Source organism: Notolepis coatsorum (assembly GCF_963971535.1).
Source record: "Notolepis coatsorum genome assembly, chromosome: 17".
Lineage (NCBI taxonomy): Eukaryota > Metazoa > Chordata > Actinopteri > Aulopiformes > Paralepididae > Notolepis > Notolepis coatsorum.
The window spans coordinates 47,396,692-47,415,089 of NC_140181.1; the positions used below are offsets into that span (position 1 = coordinate 47,396,692).

The window sequence follows — 18,398 nt, forward strand, 5'->3', positions numbered from 1 at the left end:
TCACGAGATATCTCGGGTTTCCGATAGTTATGTTGAAAGCCACTCACGAGATTTCTCTGATTATTATTATTATTATTTTTTTGCGATCTGAAATCATATTGCATCACGCGAGCCTACCCTAGTATACCCGAACGCCGCCGGCGATCAGATGTGGAAAAAAGCGCCCCCTATCGTCTCCCAGATGACATAAGGGATTTTGGAATGGACTCAATGAAAATGGATGGGGAAAAAAATCCTGTACTCCACATTTTCCAGTCCACTGATGCAGCCAGGGTTATCACAGTTCATTCTGGAGCCTCTCAGACCCGCGGAATCATGTACTGCACTGTACACACGTTGGATCCATACACTTATCGATTTTTTTGAATGGTGATCAGGAATTGGAATATACCAGTTGGATACCATCTGATGTCAGGTAAGGAATCTATGTTATCAGTGTTAGGATAATCAGACTAATTCTGATGAAGATATAGGCTGTTTTGTGAAATGGGCTCTTTCGGTTTCACTGTAAAAGTCCAAGAGGAAATGAACACAGCGATTATCCGTGCGCGGCTCGAATGTGCTGTATAATATTGATCATCTAGCGTTTATTTGAAAACGATTCATAAATAGGCTGACAAATATCAACGTTCTGGAATATTCCAGTAAAAGACTATTATCATAGAATGGTCTAGAATGAACTGTTTTTTTACCTCAAAACGGCTGCTTTTCAAAATGCTCTCAAACGGAAATGAAGCGATAAAAAACCAATCTGCCTTGACAGCACTGACTGGAAAATGATTCTTTGATAAGCGACGGGCAGATTAGACACATAATTTAAAACATAGATTAGGCGATATTAAGCGTAACATTGGCGCCGATGGTGGCATTGAAGCACTACCTCTGGTGCCACCTCGTGGCATTCAAAGTGTTAACAGGTTAAAATCATTGAACGTATAGAGAGGGAGAGAGGCTCGCCCCCCCCCCCCCCCCCCCCTTTCCTCACTAATGGAACTCTGCTGTTTTCTCTATGCCTCTGAGCAGGGTTAGCTTAGCTTAGTTAGCGTAAGCAGCTAATGTTAGTTTAGGTCTTTAACGCGGGGCATAAAGGGCATAAAGGAAGGGCGAGGATGCAAAGTATGTTAGATGCATTTGACCTGTTGCGGGGGGAAAAAGCAGGGACTTATTTCGGGTAGCAAAATGTGACCAAATAGGCGCACTCTGGATCCCTCCTGTAACGTCTACACACACAGGCGTTTCATGTGCTGCTGCTGTTGTTGTTGGGCGTATAGCCATTATTAGCCATCCCACTAACCTGACTCTGCCAGATGGTTTGTTTTCACATCTCGCGTGATGATCTTGCGCGAATCCAGCTACAGGAGATGCGCTTGGGCGTAAATTAGACTCTCCACGGGATCGATATGAACTGATCTTTGATAATTTGATCGATCTGGATCAATGTATCGTCCCACCCCTACTATCTATCAATATTGTTAAAGGAAAACTCCAACATTTTGGGAAATTAGCTTATTTGCCATCTACCCTGGAGTTAGACAATAAGATACATACCTTTTTCTTCTCTGTGCATGCAATAGGAGTAGGAAGATGTTGGGAACTAAGCTAATGGAGGAACCTACTTCCAGTGACTGACGCTAAACTAGGCTAACGGTGCACGTCTTCCTACTCCTACTGCATGCACAGAGAAGAAAAAGCTATGTATCTTAACACACCAACATTTTGGGAACCCTGGAGTTAGACAAGAAGATGCATACCTTTTTCTTCTCTGTGCATGCAGTAGGAGTAGGAAGACGTTGGGAACTAGGCTAATGGAGGAACCTACTTCCAGTGACTGACGCACAGAGAAGAAAAAAGGTATTTATCTTCTTGTCTAACTCCAGGGTAGATGGCAAATAAGCTAATTTCCCAAAATGTTGGAGTTTTCCTTTAAACTAATGACATGGAAAATACAGGAATCTACACCTATCTATTTCAAACACAAGAGAAAACAATCGAAAGCAGCCCACTCCTACAGCTCCCAAACTAGTAAAGTTATCAAAAACATAACAGGAACTGAATCAAAGAGGACGGGTTAGAAAGAGTGAATGAAGGTTGCTGTTGAAGGCTGCAGGTCAGGTAGCGCCTATATTATGGTCGTAGATGTGATGCTCAGCCAATCAACGGCAGCCACCAGGCACAGCAATTACTCAGCCAGTTATCCCATGAGAAAAGGCGCACCCACACGTACACGCACACTCAAGACACACCCTGGAAGGAAAGAGAATGTATGAGTACCCGAACAGAATGATAAATACACAATTCACAACACACAATATCAAACCCTTATGACCCAGGCCATGTTCCTAACAGTCTGGGAGGTATGGTGGCTAATCCTATCCGTGTCCTGGTTCTGTGAGCAGCCTTTGGTATGCCTGGTACGCCTTTTACCGCCACCAGCTTGATATTCACGCCACATTCCCAACACTCCAGCGGCTGTCCTCAAGAGACGAAGGGCCACAATGAAACTCTGTGATGGCTACATTATATATTACAATTATTTACCCTCTTGCTGTGTCTGTAAGAGATGATTGCGCTGTCTTTTTCACAGGTGCCAGCCCTGCAGGCTATTCCCGCCTCATCCATCTATTGGCCCAGACACTCCGAATCAATTCAGATTCCAATTGCGGCATATATCCAAATGGAAGCAGATATCCAAATGGAAGCAATGTTTTGTGTTCTTGTTGTTGGGGTCTCTCTCTCTCTCTCTCTCTCTCTCTCTCTCTCTCTCTCTCTCTCTCTCTCTCTCTCTCTCTCTCTCTCTCTCTCTCTCTCTCTCTCTCTCTCTTTCTCTCCCCCCCCCCCTAAATATTTCAATGATGGACTTTGTTAGCTCACCACAAATCAATGGAGCGGTGATTCAGATGGAGTTACCGTGGCTCACAGCAACTCTTGAGTGACACAGACTTGAATTAAACATGCTTTAAAGCAGAGAGTGAGGACTGGCCCAAAACACTTTAACCCCTTATCACCTTATGCATCTGCCGCATTTTGGGATGTAAAGTGTAACTGAGGGGTACAATTCCCTGACTGTATTGAATAAGTATGGTATCATTACACCACTACTGAGTTATGTACATTACTACTGGCCATACAGTACACAGGTATATGTGATGAACACCCCCACAATAACACGGCTTAACAAGAAAGTACTGTTTATAATAATATTTATTAGAAGAGCACCAAGATTATCTTACATTATTTATTAAGATTGAGAGTTGCGCTTGTAAGGCGAAGAATGTGCATCAATAGGTCAAGAGCGTAAGTCCATGAGCATATTACGCAGGGGATAATTAATACCACCCGTAGCACAAGAATTATATATGGTACACTTGTAGGTCAGCTGGAGATACTAAGGGGGTTCCCTCCGGTTGTAAGCCAGCAGGGGGGAGGAATGTTCGAATGCAAAAGTCTGGATCAACGGGGAATCAATAAGCTCCAGCTACGGGAGGCGGTACATTACTCCCTTGATCGGCAGACGAAAGCAGCAGCTATAATCCAAGTATGCGCGACAGCATAGGTGAAAGCCAGCCAGCCTCTCCTAGAGACGGGCTCGAGTGATGCTCCTCACGGGGTAAATCCCACACAGCAGCGGTAGACGATTCTCTGCTCCAGCAGCCACGGTACCAAAATCAATATAATCCAGCCGGAAAAGGCTCTGCATTCACCGGTGTAGATTCTCCGGTGCACGGTACTTCACATTTAACTAGGTCGAACTTGACGTTATTTCACTAAGCTCTGACACTTTTACTATCCTATTCGCACGCGGTTATAAGTGCTCTATTTAGACGCAAGGTTGCTCACTTCACTTGGTCGTTGACTCGTGATGAAGGCTTTAACGTTTGAGGGTAACTAAGACTAAGGCTAAGTGCTTCTGTATCCACCTGCGCCGCATTTATACGTACGGTGAATAATCTAGTACCAGCCTTATTTCTGTCTCGTATTACTGCGCAAAACCGGGCATGTTCAGGCATGTCTTAGCGGTGACTTTGAACTAGACATTGGGGGTATGGCCGTGGCGCCTAGGGGATCGCTTCCATATTATGGTCTGGCCTGTACCTAGGTAAAGGGATATTCTGTGTATATGTACAAAGAATATACAAGGGATATCAAACGATATACAAATATTATACATGGGATCTCAGGCAATAAATATATATATTCGGTTTAATCTGACCCTTTGTAACATAAAGCATGTTTAATTAAAGTGTTTTGGTGCCAGTTCTCGCTCTCTTCTTTAAGTAGGACACTTTAATTAAACATGCTTTAAAGCAGAGAGTGAGGACTGGACTTCTGCCTTTTCTAGACACACCGCTCTCTTTCTCCTTCAGCAGTGTCTCATGGCGACTTCTCTTCCTCTCCTCACATCAAAGTGTCCTCAAGTTGGCCAGGTTACTTTAGCCCAGTGGTTCCCAAAGTGTGGGGCACAAAGGTACTGCAGGTGGGGCCCGAAAGAGAGAAGAAAAAAAAAAGAATAATATTAATTTAGCCTACAAAAACTGATGAACGCCAATGTCAACAAAAATTGTAAAAGCATTGTAAGTTTGTGTTTCAGGCTAGCTAGCTATTGTCCAATCGAATGAGTGAATGAATGCGAATCAAAGAGAGAGTGAGACGTAACGTTACGCTAGCCTGCATGAGAGGGATCGAACAAAAATGGAGACATTTCTGGTAAAAGCTAAAAGACAGGTGGTGGAGCCCACAAGTACTCCAGCTACAACTTTTAAGAGCGGCAATCTTAAAACAACTACCCCACTTTGAGAAGATTTGCAACGGAAAGCAAGCACACTGAATGTAGGCTAGAATGGGAAAATTAAAAATGATTTATTTGCAACCTGCAGTAGTTAATAGTAGGCCTAATTTTGATTAATATATTATTTAAGGTACTATTATTTTAGTTGAATGAAATCTAGGCCTACTACTCAAGGAAGAACTGCAATTATTATTATTTTTATAAAAAAAAGTATTATATATTTTTTTGAGCTTTCTGTATTTTTCACCCATCCCAATTTACTCGTTATGCCAATTCCCTTCCTGGTCGTTGCGCACATTTCCCCACTGTTGGCCTGGGGAGGGTGTATAACTACCACATGCCTCCTCCGATACATGTGGAGTTGCCAGCCGCTTCCTTTCACCTGGAGGAGTTTCACTGGGGGAGCGAAGAGTTTCACTGAGGGACGTAACGGTTCAAGCTATTTCCCCCAGATCCCCTCCCTGCTGAATAGGCGCCCCGACCGACCAGTAGGAGTCGCAGTTTACAATGACCAGGACACATACCCCACTGGCTTCCCACCCGCTAACACTGCCAATTGTGTTTGTAGGGATGACTGACCAAGCCGGAGGTACCGCTGACAGCTGGATTAGATCCCAGAGTCTCTGTGGTGGTAGGCGAGTGCTTGGTCCACTGCGCTACCCAGCCGCCCTCCACACGTGTTTTTAACACTGTGGCAAACCGGCTGGCGTGGTAATAGACGGCCGCTATGTGTCGGCCAAGGTACTGGGGCATATGCCCATATTAGGATTTCCGGAGAAACTCCCGCCAGAGCAGAGCGCATCAGTGGTGGTGGTAGGTGAGTGCTTAGTCCACTGCGCTACCCAGCAATTATTATTTGAATGTAAATAAATCTACTAGCCTACTCAGGGAAGTACTGCAGGCTAATTATTATTATTTTAATGAAAATAAATCTCCATGAGGCAAAATAGGCAAATCATGATGTTCTACTCTAAATGGAAAATAAAACTGCTGCCATGCAAGGTGATCCTGTGGTAATGTGGTATGTTTGATAAGAGGTGATTTGATTTGAAAAACAATTTGATGCGTTCATTCATAAAGACTGAGCAAAGCCAGGTAAGTGATACATTAACACATTGAGTGCCGACCACGAGATTAGTCGGGTTAACTCGCCATGCGTTGAGTGCCAAGGCCAGAGAAAACCTGAGAAAACTCTGGTTTTAATCATTATTTCTTTTATTAGCAATATCCATTCACTTTTCATCAATCCAGCCTGACGTTATCATTGGGAATGGGTCTGAGCTCGAAAAGGGCAAATACCGCCGCCTATCGTCTCCCGGATGGTATTGCACATCATTGGATTGGATTGGATTGGGTGGGGCTGTGCATCAGAAAAAAAGTCCGTCCGGGGTTTTCCCTTCTCTGGCAAGCAGTATCTGTTACCACATTCACTGGGGAGGCTCAGAGCAGCTTTCGATTATGTGTTTTGGACTATAACGTTGGATCAATAAACGCGATCAATATTTGGAATGGCGATCAGGAATTGGATTAATCTTTTTGCAGAACATCTGATGTGAGGTAAGGACTCTATGTTACCAGTTTTGGGTTAATCAGATGTTTTTTTTTACCGCGATCACAACGTGTGTGTGTGTGTGCGTAACGTTAGCGCGGCATGGATAATCGATTTTTCAGCCCGCTTCTCTAGCGTGCATAAGTACACATATACTATCGATAATCTAGAGTTTATTTGAAAACGATTAATAAATCAGCCGGAAAATGACAACGTGTTTTGTGTATTCCACTAAAGAGCTATTATCGCGGAATTTCTCTGGAATTACTAGAAATCTCAAACTATACTCGTATTCAAAACGGTATACAACGGAAATGTACCAATGAAAAAACAATCCGTTTCGTACATGTTGACTGCAAGCAAGTCATTGATAAGCGAGGGGTGTTTTAGACCCATAGCCATCATTTAAGATATAGTTTAAGCCTTCGCAAATTTCCCCGACCTCCCATTGACTTCCTTATTGGCACGGTAGCCCTAATATGGTCAAAGGGGCGCGGCACTGAATGTGTTAAGGACGGTCTTAAACTACAGATGAAAAAACATGAACATATCTTTAATCAGACATCACAAATGCAAGTGAATTGGTTTATAGCAGATTCAAAGCTTATGAGTTAACCGTTAAAAAGCGGTTAATGAGGCTCAGTGACCGGTTGGAGAAAATACCCCAAATGTACATGTAGATGGGATGGCAGAGTGGCATGAGGGAGACTAACTGTCCCATGACTGGAAGGTTACAGGTCTTATCCAATATGTCCAACCTTGTAGCAATGTCCCTGAGTTTACCTCTCCGGTAAAATGTCTGTTTCTCAGAGAGATATGCAAAAATAATACATTCCTAATTCCATTGCGTGGAATATAGCAATTTAGTGCTCTAAAAGGGAAAAAGAGGTCCAAATACTAGCAGTACATAACCAGAAAGGCAGGGCAACCATCACTAGACAAGAGTCCCATATACTGTAGAAGCTAGGGGTGTAACGGTACACGGAAGCCACGGTTTTGTACCTCGGTTTTGGGGTCACGGTTTGCTACGAGTTCGGTACAACAGGAAAACAATATTTATGATTATAAGTGCTGTCAGGCGATTAAATATTTTTATCTAATTAATTACAGGATTTGTAATTAATTAATCTAATTAATCGCATTTTAATCTCATAACCATTTTAGGCCTGATATTTTATATTCCAAAATCATATTTCAAATTGCATGTGTCCGGATGGCAGAATTCAGTACTGTATCTACAAAACCTTTGTTTAATCATCTTCCCTTTATTAATTTGTTTCGATTTTTCAGGTCTGGTACATTTTTGCATGGTGTTATTCACAGTCAAAGTGTTTTATTGATATTCTCATTTGGTTCATTACAATTTACTCAAGCCTAGTAACAGACACAGTATTTCTGACACTGGGAATACATTACCTGAGATCCATAGATGTACCTAGAATCAGATACCAAGAACATGCAAATGGCCATTTAAAAATTTATTATAATTTTTTTATCAAATCAGGCCCGACAACACACGTTAATGTCCCCATGGGCCGGACACGTCTTCTTTAAACAAGTCAAGAAGAAACATAACAATAAGTCAAGAACAAAACAAGAACACCATAAGGTCCAACAAATTTAAAATAAATGCAAAATAAATGAATTAATGCAAACACTCCCAGACTCCCACGCAAAGGTAAAAAAACTCACTAAAACCTAGCAATAGGAAAAAATGCACCACAGGCAGTGTGGAGGAGAGAAACCTTAGAAGGGCCATTCAAGGGGGGATCTCCCTTCTTAGATGTCGGTGATAGTAGTGTTGCAGACGGACAGTTGGTAAGCATGCACTTGTGTGTAGTGAAACACAGATGAGTGCATGCAATAGCAACTGAACATTTAGTAAGGGCATTTTATCAGATATTTGACCGATCTGCAAACTAAATCCTTACCAATCATTTTCTTCACTAATGTGTTTATAAAGATGTGTAGTAAGATGTATTAAAAAGTTGAAGTTCAAATCCTGTATGTTTTTTCATAACAACTGCTCAAAGTTGAGGTACTGAATACCGATTTTCGAAAAATCTAAAATGTTCTGTTTGGCCTTGGGTAACTTGTGAGGGGTCAAACTAGGGTTTTTTCATGATTCTGAGTTGATTGCAATCATTTATTTTTCACTAAAATCATTCCTTTGTGGAAAAACGACCACGCCCACCTTGCCCGCTCTGCCCCCCCCACCCCCCCACAATGCCTTTCCACTGCTAGCATAATTTTTTTTTGATTATTTTAGTATTTGCCCTTTTAGGACTTATTGTTTAGTGGTAATTGCTAGTTGGTTGGCATTCAGAGTGAGGACGTTTAGAGTTAACATGCTGAAGCCATTTGCAACCTTCATTTGATCATGGACAGACTGCTTTTTACGCCTGATATGTAAGTATTATCTACATTTTTAACTTGGAATATTTCCTGTCACTACTCCGGGGCGATACACTCTGGGCAGCAGGGTGGGTGATCAAAGCCCAGGATCCTGAGTTCCCAGACTCCAACTGGAATGGCTGGATGAAGAGTATCCATGCAGATGATGTCGAGCAGCGCACACAACTTCCTCCCAATCATTGAAGGTGACCCTAATAACCTCAACACCATCTTCACCACTCTCAAAGAGTGCACGCGGCTCTCTGCAGACAGAGTCACTATAGTGACATTCAATCTTCCGATCTGGCTGAAGGCTGACTTACTTACTTGACTTAAGCCTTTGCACTCCCTGCGGAGCATAGGCCACTGACGATTTATTTCCATGTTGTGCGGTTTTTGGCCTCCCGAACGATGTTGTGCCATCCTGAAGGCTGTGGACATCATAAAACAGACAAATCTACCCATCATTCCGAGGTTGGGTGGATTTCACCTGCTGAAGTCCTACCTTGGATCCATTGGAAACATCATGGAGGATTCTGGACTACTGGAGCTGATGCAGCTGATCTATCCATCCAGGGAGTATGACAGCCAACCACATCCTGGATGGAGGATGTTTTGACAAGGCAATCCGTGCTCACCTCCTCATCGATGCAGCCATCTATCAGCACATCATGAAACATGCCTTCACAGAGGAGGAACTTGGTGAAATGAGGACTTTCATGGAGAAGGTAGCTGATGGGAAGATGGGAGCCAGACACACAGATCCAGTAGTGGCACTGTTTGAACAGCGGTTTGAAGAAACCTTCAAAAGACTTGCTGAAAGAGGAAGAACGCCTGCTCTCTGGGTGCAGTACCACTACATGGTAGATGTGATCAAGGTCTTCATCAGAACTGTGCGGCTTGCAGATCACAACGGCCACCTGTGCTGCATTGTTAGCAGGATGCTGGACATCTTTGCGCCTGCAGGGCATCAGCAATATGCCAAGGGTGCACGGCTGTACTGTCAACTCATGAAGCAACGCGAAACTTTGCCTGCTTACAAGGAGACATTTGAAAGTTTCACTGCCCTTGGAAACCACGTCGTCCGTTACTCCAGCCATGATTGGTCCGGCACCTGGTGTGACATCTGTATCGAGCAGACATTGATGAAGGCAGCCAAGTCAGAAGGTGGACTGAGCAGAGGGAGGATGAGACACAGTGGTTCTGGTCACAAGTGCTGGGTGCTCATCCTCAGTCACTTCTCCAATGTCAACCAGCGCATGGAGGAAAGTGTCAAGAAACATGCTCTGCTCCACAGAGACCTTGGCAAAACACAGATAAGGGAGATGCTGAAGCAATTGAATTTGCCCTCCAATGGTTTGAGGAGAACAACCCATTCGACCCGAGGAGTTGCTTGTGTCTTTCTCAACAGGATTCAGGAGCACAGGAGATCACCCAGTCAATGCTGAGAGAGCAGCAGAAATAGGGAGAAAGATGCAGATCAAGCTGGATGGACAGTCAGTGACATCGACCATGGAAGTTAAGTCAAAGGTACAAGCCCTGTCATCACTCAGAAAGATCAACAAGAAGAAGATACACCTTGACTCACTCAAGTTGTTCAACCGACTGATCATTTTTGCCCAACGGGATATGACAGTTGAGACAAACTTGGAGTATGAGCTGACTCCCTTTCCATTGTCCCTCTTCAGCAATAAAGATCAGAAAATGAACAATGCGAACAAGGCAGGCTTTTCCAAGACTAGCCTGAAGGAGTTAACTGATCCGCTTGACCTCACTAACCAATCCTGCTCCACTCTTGTAGTTGATGGCGGATGGCTTCTCTGACAAGGTCAGACTTGGCAGGAGATTGCCAACAGTTACTTGAGCTACGTACAGTGTCTTGGCCGCCGCTCTCAGAAGATCATTGTGGTCTTTGATGGCTACAGCCGATCACCAAAAGATCATGACCACATCCGGTGCTCAAAGAAGTCATGCTGTGATCTCCAGATTCAACCGGATGTGATAGACTGGACAAGAGCAACGTTTCTGGACAACACCAATAACAGGAGTGAGCTAATCCACCTCTTCTCTTCAACATTCAGAAAACATATCATCACAGTGGAGCAGTGTGACAATGATGCTGACACTTCGATTGTGAGAGAGACATTGGCCACTGCTACATATGACTCTGTTGAGGTTAGTAGCATTTGTGTAGGTAGCCTATTTTATTTTTATAAACTGCAATTACTTTGGAAACAAAAGTATTCACTCTCGAGTATTCAAACTTGAATAGTTGTATCTGGTTTTGTATAGTGCAACACGCTTTGCATATCTTGTTCTATTTTCAGGTGCGGGCAGAAGATGCAGATGTGCTGGCGATGCTAGTACACCATATTCCAAGCACCAACCATCCACTCTTCTTCACAACATCAAAGGGCTCTTATGATGTCAGAAGGATCCGCGAAGCTCTCTCTGAAAGAAAGAGATGCTACCTGCTCTTTTGTCACACCTTCACTAGTTGTGATACGGTGTCTGCAATAGCTGGCCATGGGAAAACAACCTTATAAGGTAATAATAATAATGTATTCTTTTTTCTATTTCACTTTATATTTGAAACAAATCTCAAAGTGCATTTTCTTTGCAGGTTCTGTGCAGGGTACATTGATGAACACATGGATATCTTCCTTGACACACAAGCTACTAAGGATGCAGTGATACAGGCTGGTACTACCATCTTCCAGTACATTTACCATCATGCACCAGGTATTGCTTTGGGTGAAATTCGACACAACATGTTCTCATGGAAGGCAGCGGCAGGGCTGATCAAACCAGAAACTTTACCTCCAACAGAGGGTGCAGCTGCACAGCATTCTCTCCGTGCCTATCTCCAAACCCAGGACTGGATCCTTCTGCAGAGTATGTCTCTGAACCCCAGTGACTATGGATGGACATTAGGTGTACATGGCTATGAGCCAGTCCCAACACTAGACCCCATGGCTCCTGAGGAGCTACTGCAGTTCACAAGCTGCAACTGTAACGGAGATTGCAGCAACCGGTGGTGCAGCTGCAAGAGGAATGGCGTTAAGTGCATCTCAGCATGTGGAGTCTGTAAAGGAATTTCAGAGATTGACTCCTGAAGTGATCAGCACTTGTAACTACAAATAAAGCTACTTTAGAATTTAAATATAAGAGTGGGCGTGGCCTTTTTTCAACCAAGGAATGATTTTAGTGAAAAATACATGATTGCAATAAACTCAGAATCATGAAAAACCCTAGTTTGACCCCTCACAAGTTACCCAAGGCCAAACAGAACATTTTAGATTTTTCGAAAATCGGTATTCGGTACCTCAAATTTGAGCAGTTATTACGAAAAAAACATACAGGATTTGAACTTCAACTTTTTAATACATCTTACTACACACCTTTACAAACACATTAGTGAAGAAATTGATTGATAAGGATTTAGTTTGCAGATTTTCATATGTTTCCCTTACTAATTTTGACATAGCAATAGATACAAGTGGTAAGCATTATGTGAATAGAATAGATATATGAAGTAAGCATATTACGTGAATAGAATAGAAGTACTTAACCCAGCAATGAAACCACGTTGACAGACCACAAACCATGTTGACAGACCACGGACAGAAGACGGTAAGAAGCTGATCCATGGCCTCGGTGGTGCACGTAGAGAAGTTACTGCAATCTTGGCCAAGACCCTGAGACATCCATCACCTTGGTCAGCACTACGAGACAAGCACTCAGAGAGATGGGGGGGGGGGGGGGTTAGAGAGTTCCCAGAGAGAAAATTGTGAAATAGAGCAATAGATAGAACCACTGCAAGCGCATGCACACAGGGTGAGATAACAGCCCAGACATCCTAACTAAACTAGACAGATTAATCTAAAGGTCAGTCCCCGACCAGGTGAGATCAGGGTAGGTTGAAGGAGAGAGAGAAAAGATGACTCTTAAGCAGGGATTTAAAAGCTTCGACAGAGCAGGCGCCCCTGACGACGGCAGGTAATTTGTTCCACAGGTAGGGAGCGCGGTAGACAAAGGCTCTGTGGCCGGCGGATTTCTTTTTAACCCTAGGAATCGATAGAAGCCCCGCATTTTGTGAGCGCAGAGCACGAGCGGGCGAGTATCGGGAGATGAGATCGGATAGATAGAGCGGTGCAAGCCCATTTAAAATGTTGTAGGTGAGGAGTAGCACTTTAAAGTCAGATCGGGCTTGAATAGGAAGCCAGTGTAGGGCGGACAAAACTGGTGTGATGTGATCAAATCTTCTAGTTCTAGTTAGTATCCGTGCAGCCGCTTTTTGCACGAGTTGAACATTTTGAGTTAATTTTCATAACGCGATAATTTGCTGTGTAATTAATTAATCTAATTAACGCGATAAACTGACAGCCCTAATTATTATATATTTATAATAGTGGTGGGACTCGATTAAAAATGTTATTGAATTAATTCGAGACTTTATAGTTAAGTAATCGAAATTAATCACATTTTAATCGCATACTTTCAAGTACATTTCAGAACAGTTGACCATTGAAAAAAAAAAACTCTTGATTGATCTCAATTTCTCTTATTTAATTAATTAATCATGTGAGACAAGCCGGCGGCAGCAAGGCGCACAGAGCCGGGGAGAAACCGCCGGGGAAAAACCACCGCCTCGCCCCGCTGAAGTACGACCACCATCATCATCATGAATTGTGCCTCAAAGCATGAATGAACCGGCATTTAATACAGAGGTGCTTCACAGCGTGTCTCAGGCGAGAGTGTAAAGGGGGGCGTAATAGCATAGGTCAGTGGCCAATCGGAGCGCAAAACTGGAACCCGGAAACACGAACGCGTTGGTAAAAGCATAGAAGCGTTATTTTCTTCCGTAGCCGCATTTCTGGCAAGACGCTCTCTGATTGGCCAACGCCTGTTTCTACACTGGTTAAGCTTAGGCACTCTTTCGAAGTTGGTTAAGGTTAGAGTTTGTCTTAGAGCGTGACAGCAAGTTCTTTCGACGGTTAAGCTTAGGCACTCTTTCGAAGTTGGTTAAGGTTAGAGTTTGTCTTAGAGCATGGCGATAGAACACCAGGTAGTTTGCAGGCTGTTCGACGCGGAAATGGGCAAAGACACAGCTCGTCACGCGATTGGGCAAACATGTCAGTGGCCAATCAGAGAGCGTCAGTCAGTGGCCAATCAGAGAGCGTCTGCCAGAAATGTGGCTATGGAAAAAAATAACGCAGCATAGAATGGTAAAAAGACGAAAATGTTGCATCGGTATATACACAAAAACGTGGCATCCGGTCTAAATGGGTTAAAGTGGATCAGAGGCTGGCATGCAGCCTTGTAACATTTTATTTGGTAAACCTAAGTCTTTGTGGTCAGAACTACAACCCACCAATACTAGACATGGCTATGTCACCAGACACGCTGTGGGTCTTCATTTTACTCTACTTCTACCAAGTACAATTGCACTTAAGAGAACCGTAATGTATAGAGCTGCTGCATACTGGAATTGTATACCTGTGAAGATAAAGATGATCAGCAACTAATTTACTTTTAAGAAAAAGTTGAAGGATGCTGTTATGAATGGTGAAATACAGTTGAGTTACTGAGTTATTTAGTTAGTATTGTTAGTTTAGTTAGTTAGTTTAGTTAGTATTGTATTTGTGGTTGGAGCCTTTGTGTTTTCTTTTGTGAGATTTTGAAGATGTTGAGTGTGCTTAGGCTAAGGTGTTTCTTATGTTTTTATAGTTATTTTGTTACTGTAATGTACTGTACTGTAATGTTGTAGGTTGTGTGTTAGGAGTCGGACTTTCACCCATCGGTGTAGACTAATGGGGAACCATAAATAAACAAATACTTCTCTGGAATATCCATTAGCTTATTATTTAGAAAAATGACATCTTACATATTCCAAAGTTGAAAAAACAAAATGGTGTTTCAATTGGTGGAAAGTAGGACTTGGTACTGAGTACCTAGTGGCACCAGTTCCAACACGGTCGATTCTACCCGGACTGAATCACAGTAATGAGGTGTCGAAACGAAACGCCAGACTTGTGAGGATCCAGGGACAGCTTGTGAAGGATCCAGGGACAGCTTGTGAAAAGGAAGAAACACATGCTCAGAATCCAATGGCTAGCGGAGCTCCTCTCTCTCTCCCCCTCTCTTTTTTTTTTGTTGCAATTTTTTTTTAATAATAAATTATGCTATAATTTATATTATTTTATAATAAAAAAATAACGGTTTTGGCACTGGAATCGTAAAAAAATATTTTTTTTCTGTACCTGAACCCTAGCGGAAACTTACAGAAGCCTCACTCTGGCTGAAATATATACATATATATTATTATTATTATTTATTTATTATTAAGTGGATGAATTTATACAGTTTTCTATTATTCCTCAAAATTTATTAAGTGGCCAATTGAAAATGACTCATGGGCTCTATTGGGCTTGTCGGCTGCCAGTTGCCACTGTACTCTTTGAGAGAAATTTAGGAAAATAATTATGTATTTTTTACTTGACATTCTGTTGATGTGTTGAATGAATGTAAAGGACACACTGCTACTTTAGTCTTATTTGTCATCTCTATCTGGAAGCTTAGTTTTAAAATGAGCCAGGAAGGGATAGAACCCTTATGGTTAGTGACAATTAGCTACACCAGGAGCAGTTGAAGGTAGAATATGTAATGCCATCAAACAGCAACCTCTACGCAAAATAGCCCTGCTTGGTATTGCACCTTGCTAACATTTTATGTTTTGGTCTGGTTGGAGCTGAGTGGCGATAGGGGATGGGTTGCTATTGCTGGCCACACCTCAGGCTCTGCCATACAGTATATATAAAATGTAAACAAAGTGCAATACCAAGCTTTTTGCCTAGATGTCACTGTTTCATGGCATTACAGATTCTACCTTTGACATTGTCAATTGTTCTACCAGAAATTGCAGATGGGAGTCATGCTGGAGGTGCGTGTGCTCGATGTGAAATGTCTCTTCAAGGCTGTAGAGGCTTTAGGAAGCCAGCCCTTTTTGCAACAAGATCACACAGATATAGAAATAGTCAGAAGTTCATCTCACATTTCAAGGTGAGGAATTGAACATGGCATAATATCAAACGTCTTTACAGTAAGAGCACTGCTGCTGTTGCTTTAGAAATCCCCAGATATAACACTGCATGTCAGATCATCCATCTTCCACATGACCTTCTATTCAACGTGATATTCATCTTGACTACAGGAGATGCTCTGCTGAGACCTCAGGTGCAGAAGATGCTGCCTTTCTTGTTGGACAGACTGACCATCTCCTTGCAGCCGTCTCTGGAGAAGTTTGAGAGCCGGCTCCTGCAGCGGATCAATGCCGACTCCAGCAACACGGTAAGGCCAGGGACCAGCCGCCCACTAACTGACAACCCTCAGCCTTCTGTGGGACTGCAATAGCCTCCAGACATAGTGCCTGGGTCAAGATAACCACGTATTTCATCATACGTGGTTAACATTCAAAGAAAAGGAACAGCTTTGCCACACAGAGCCGTGCCACATCTCTGCCAAGATCCCCCCCCCAGCCTGATATTTTCCTTTTATCAAGCTTTCCATTACTTCAATCCAGTATGCAAGCGCAAGCTCTTTTACACCTGCCACTGCAATTTAAGACCCACCGCCCCCCAACTAAATGGAGCTTATCTGTTCTTCTTCCCTCCTCTCGTCGGAGGAGAGTGGGCCGGTTAACCATGTTTGACAGGTGTGGCCATGCACTGGCAATTATTTGCACAGTAGCGTTGCACGGTCCCTATCTTCCCAGCTCCAGCTTAAGTGACACGTGCCCGTGGAATGGAAGAGAATTGATATGACGACACTGTCACTCACTGTATCTCTATCACACTGTTCGCTGATGTAATTGGATTGGACTCCCTCAACTTCATTTCGCGGCATTGACCTTTGGCATTGACTTGTGCTTTTAGTTTTGATACAGCGCCAGTGTCGATCAAGGGGGGGGGGGGGGGGGGCATACGATTACTTGTATCTACTGTACCTTGTAAGATTCATAGTGGCCCCTTATGATACATAATGGCTACAGATGCACAGATACCGGTATGACATATGAGGCTGTTACAAGGTATCGTATAGAGACATGAGTGCAAATATGTCCCGGCCACACAGAGGGCAAAACATTCCATCACTGTCCATTGACTTTGTATTGTGTGACAGTGCCTCCTTGTCATTTTGGTCAGCTAGCAAACAACAGAAAAATACTTTTAATTTACTGCATTATCAACAGGGTAAAGAACCCAGAACTGAGTTTTCATAAGCTTCCCAACCGAAAAACTGAACCTTTAAGAAGAGAAAAGTGGATCTAGGAAGAAAGATGTGGGGCATCAGCAGCAATAATGGGAAAACTGTGGGGGACCCTGACACTCAATAGTCTCTATGCCAACGTGTGCAGCAAGTCATGGTGAGCATTAAAAGATGAATCAGAAATTCTACAGTATAGTATTATGTTTACAAGTATCTTTACATTACTAGCTTGCTAACACATAGCTAACATTAGCTTGTTAACAGCTAACTTGCCCCATCGTCATTTGAGTTGAATTTTTTTTTTGCCATCAACGCTACTTTTCCTCCCTCCTGTGGTGTGTCTAACCTGTAGATATTGACAGTATAATGTTTGCCGATATACCTTGCTCTCTGGTAGACACAGGGTGCTACAATAATGCTTTGATATGCTGGTATTTCATGTTTTTAATGAGCTTATTGCACTGATTGTTTCCCTTCCGGAGGGCGTGGTTTGAGTATGACTCGTTGCACTCTGTCTCTACAGGAGAACTGTGATCAGTTTTTCCCCTAGTTAATTGTTCAGGATGGTGGGTCATCACGGAGCGGGGCTTGTTACGAACAAACGGTATTCATACAGACAAGCAGGGATTTTTTTTGTTTTCTTGTATAATAATATTAATAATAATATCTTAAATGTATATAGCGCCTTTCAGGAGACCCAAGGCGCTTAACACATTCTGCGCCAAGAACGAGTTAACTCGTTATTGCCCGCCAATCGAGTTAACAGGAGAGGGCAGCTAGGGAAAGGGATCAGGGAACAACGTAACAACAAAATCAAAAGGAAAGAAAAGAAAAGAGGGAAATCAGGCAGAGTCATTTACAAATTTGGTGAAGAGGTGGGTTTTGAGTTGGGATTTGAAGGAGTGCAGGGATGTAGCACTACAGATGTTTGGAGGGAGTGAGTTCCAGAGGGTGGGTGTGGCAACAGAGAAGGCTCTGGGACCAACAGTCCGCAGGTTGGTGGTGGGATGGAGAGGAGACCGGAGTCAGAGGACTGCAGCCTCCGGGGCGGGATGTAGGGATGGAGGAGGTCAGCTAGGCACCGGGGGGCAAGGGAGTGAAGGGATTTGTAGGTGATGAGGAGGATCTTGAAATTGATGCGGGACTTGACTTGAAGCCAGTGGAGGTGGATGAGGGTGGGGGTGATGTGGTGCCAGGACTTGGTGCGGGTGAGAACCCGAGCAGCAGAGTTTTGGACGTATTGAAGCCTGTTCAGGGCATTGCTGGGTAGCCCTACGAGGACAGAGTTTGCGTAGTCGAGACGGGAGGTGACAAAGGCGTGAATGAGAGTCTCTGATACAGAGTCGGGGAGAGATGGCCGGAGTCTGGAAATGTTCCTGAGATGGAAAAAAGCTGATTTGG

The 18,398-nt window shown here is 43.3% G+C and overlaps 1 protein-coding gene across 1 annotated transcript in view; it reads left to right on the plus strand.

Moving 5' to 3' along the window:
* Positions 1-18,398, plus strand: part of nphp4 (nephronophthisis 4) — a gene marked incomplete at both ends in the record, with an annotated part of 904,050 nt that overhangs the window by 165,149 nt on the left and 720,503 nt on the right. The window contains one exon of the mRNA XM_084333446.1: positions 15,943-16,079. Coding sequence (XP_084189572.1) covers positions 15,943-16,079 — 137 coding nt within the window. The remainder of the gene's footprint in view (positions 1-15,942; positions 16,080-18,398) is intronic.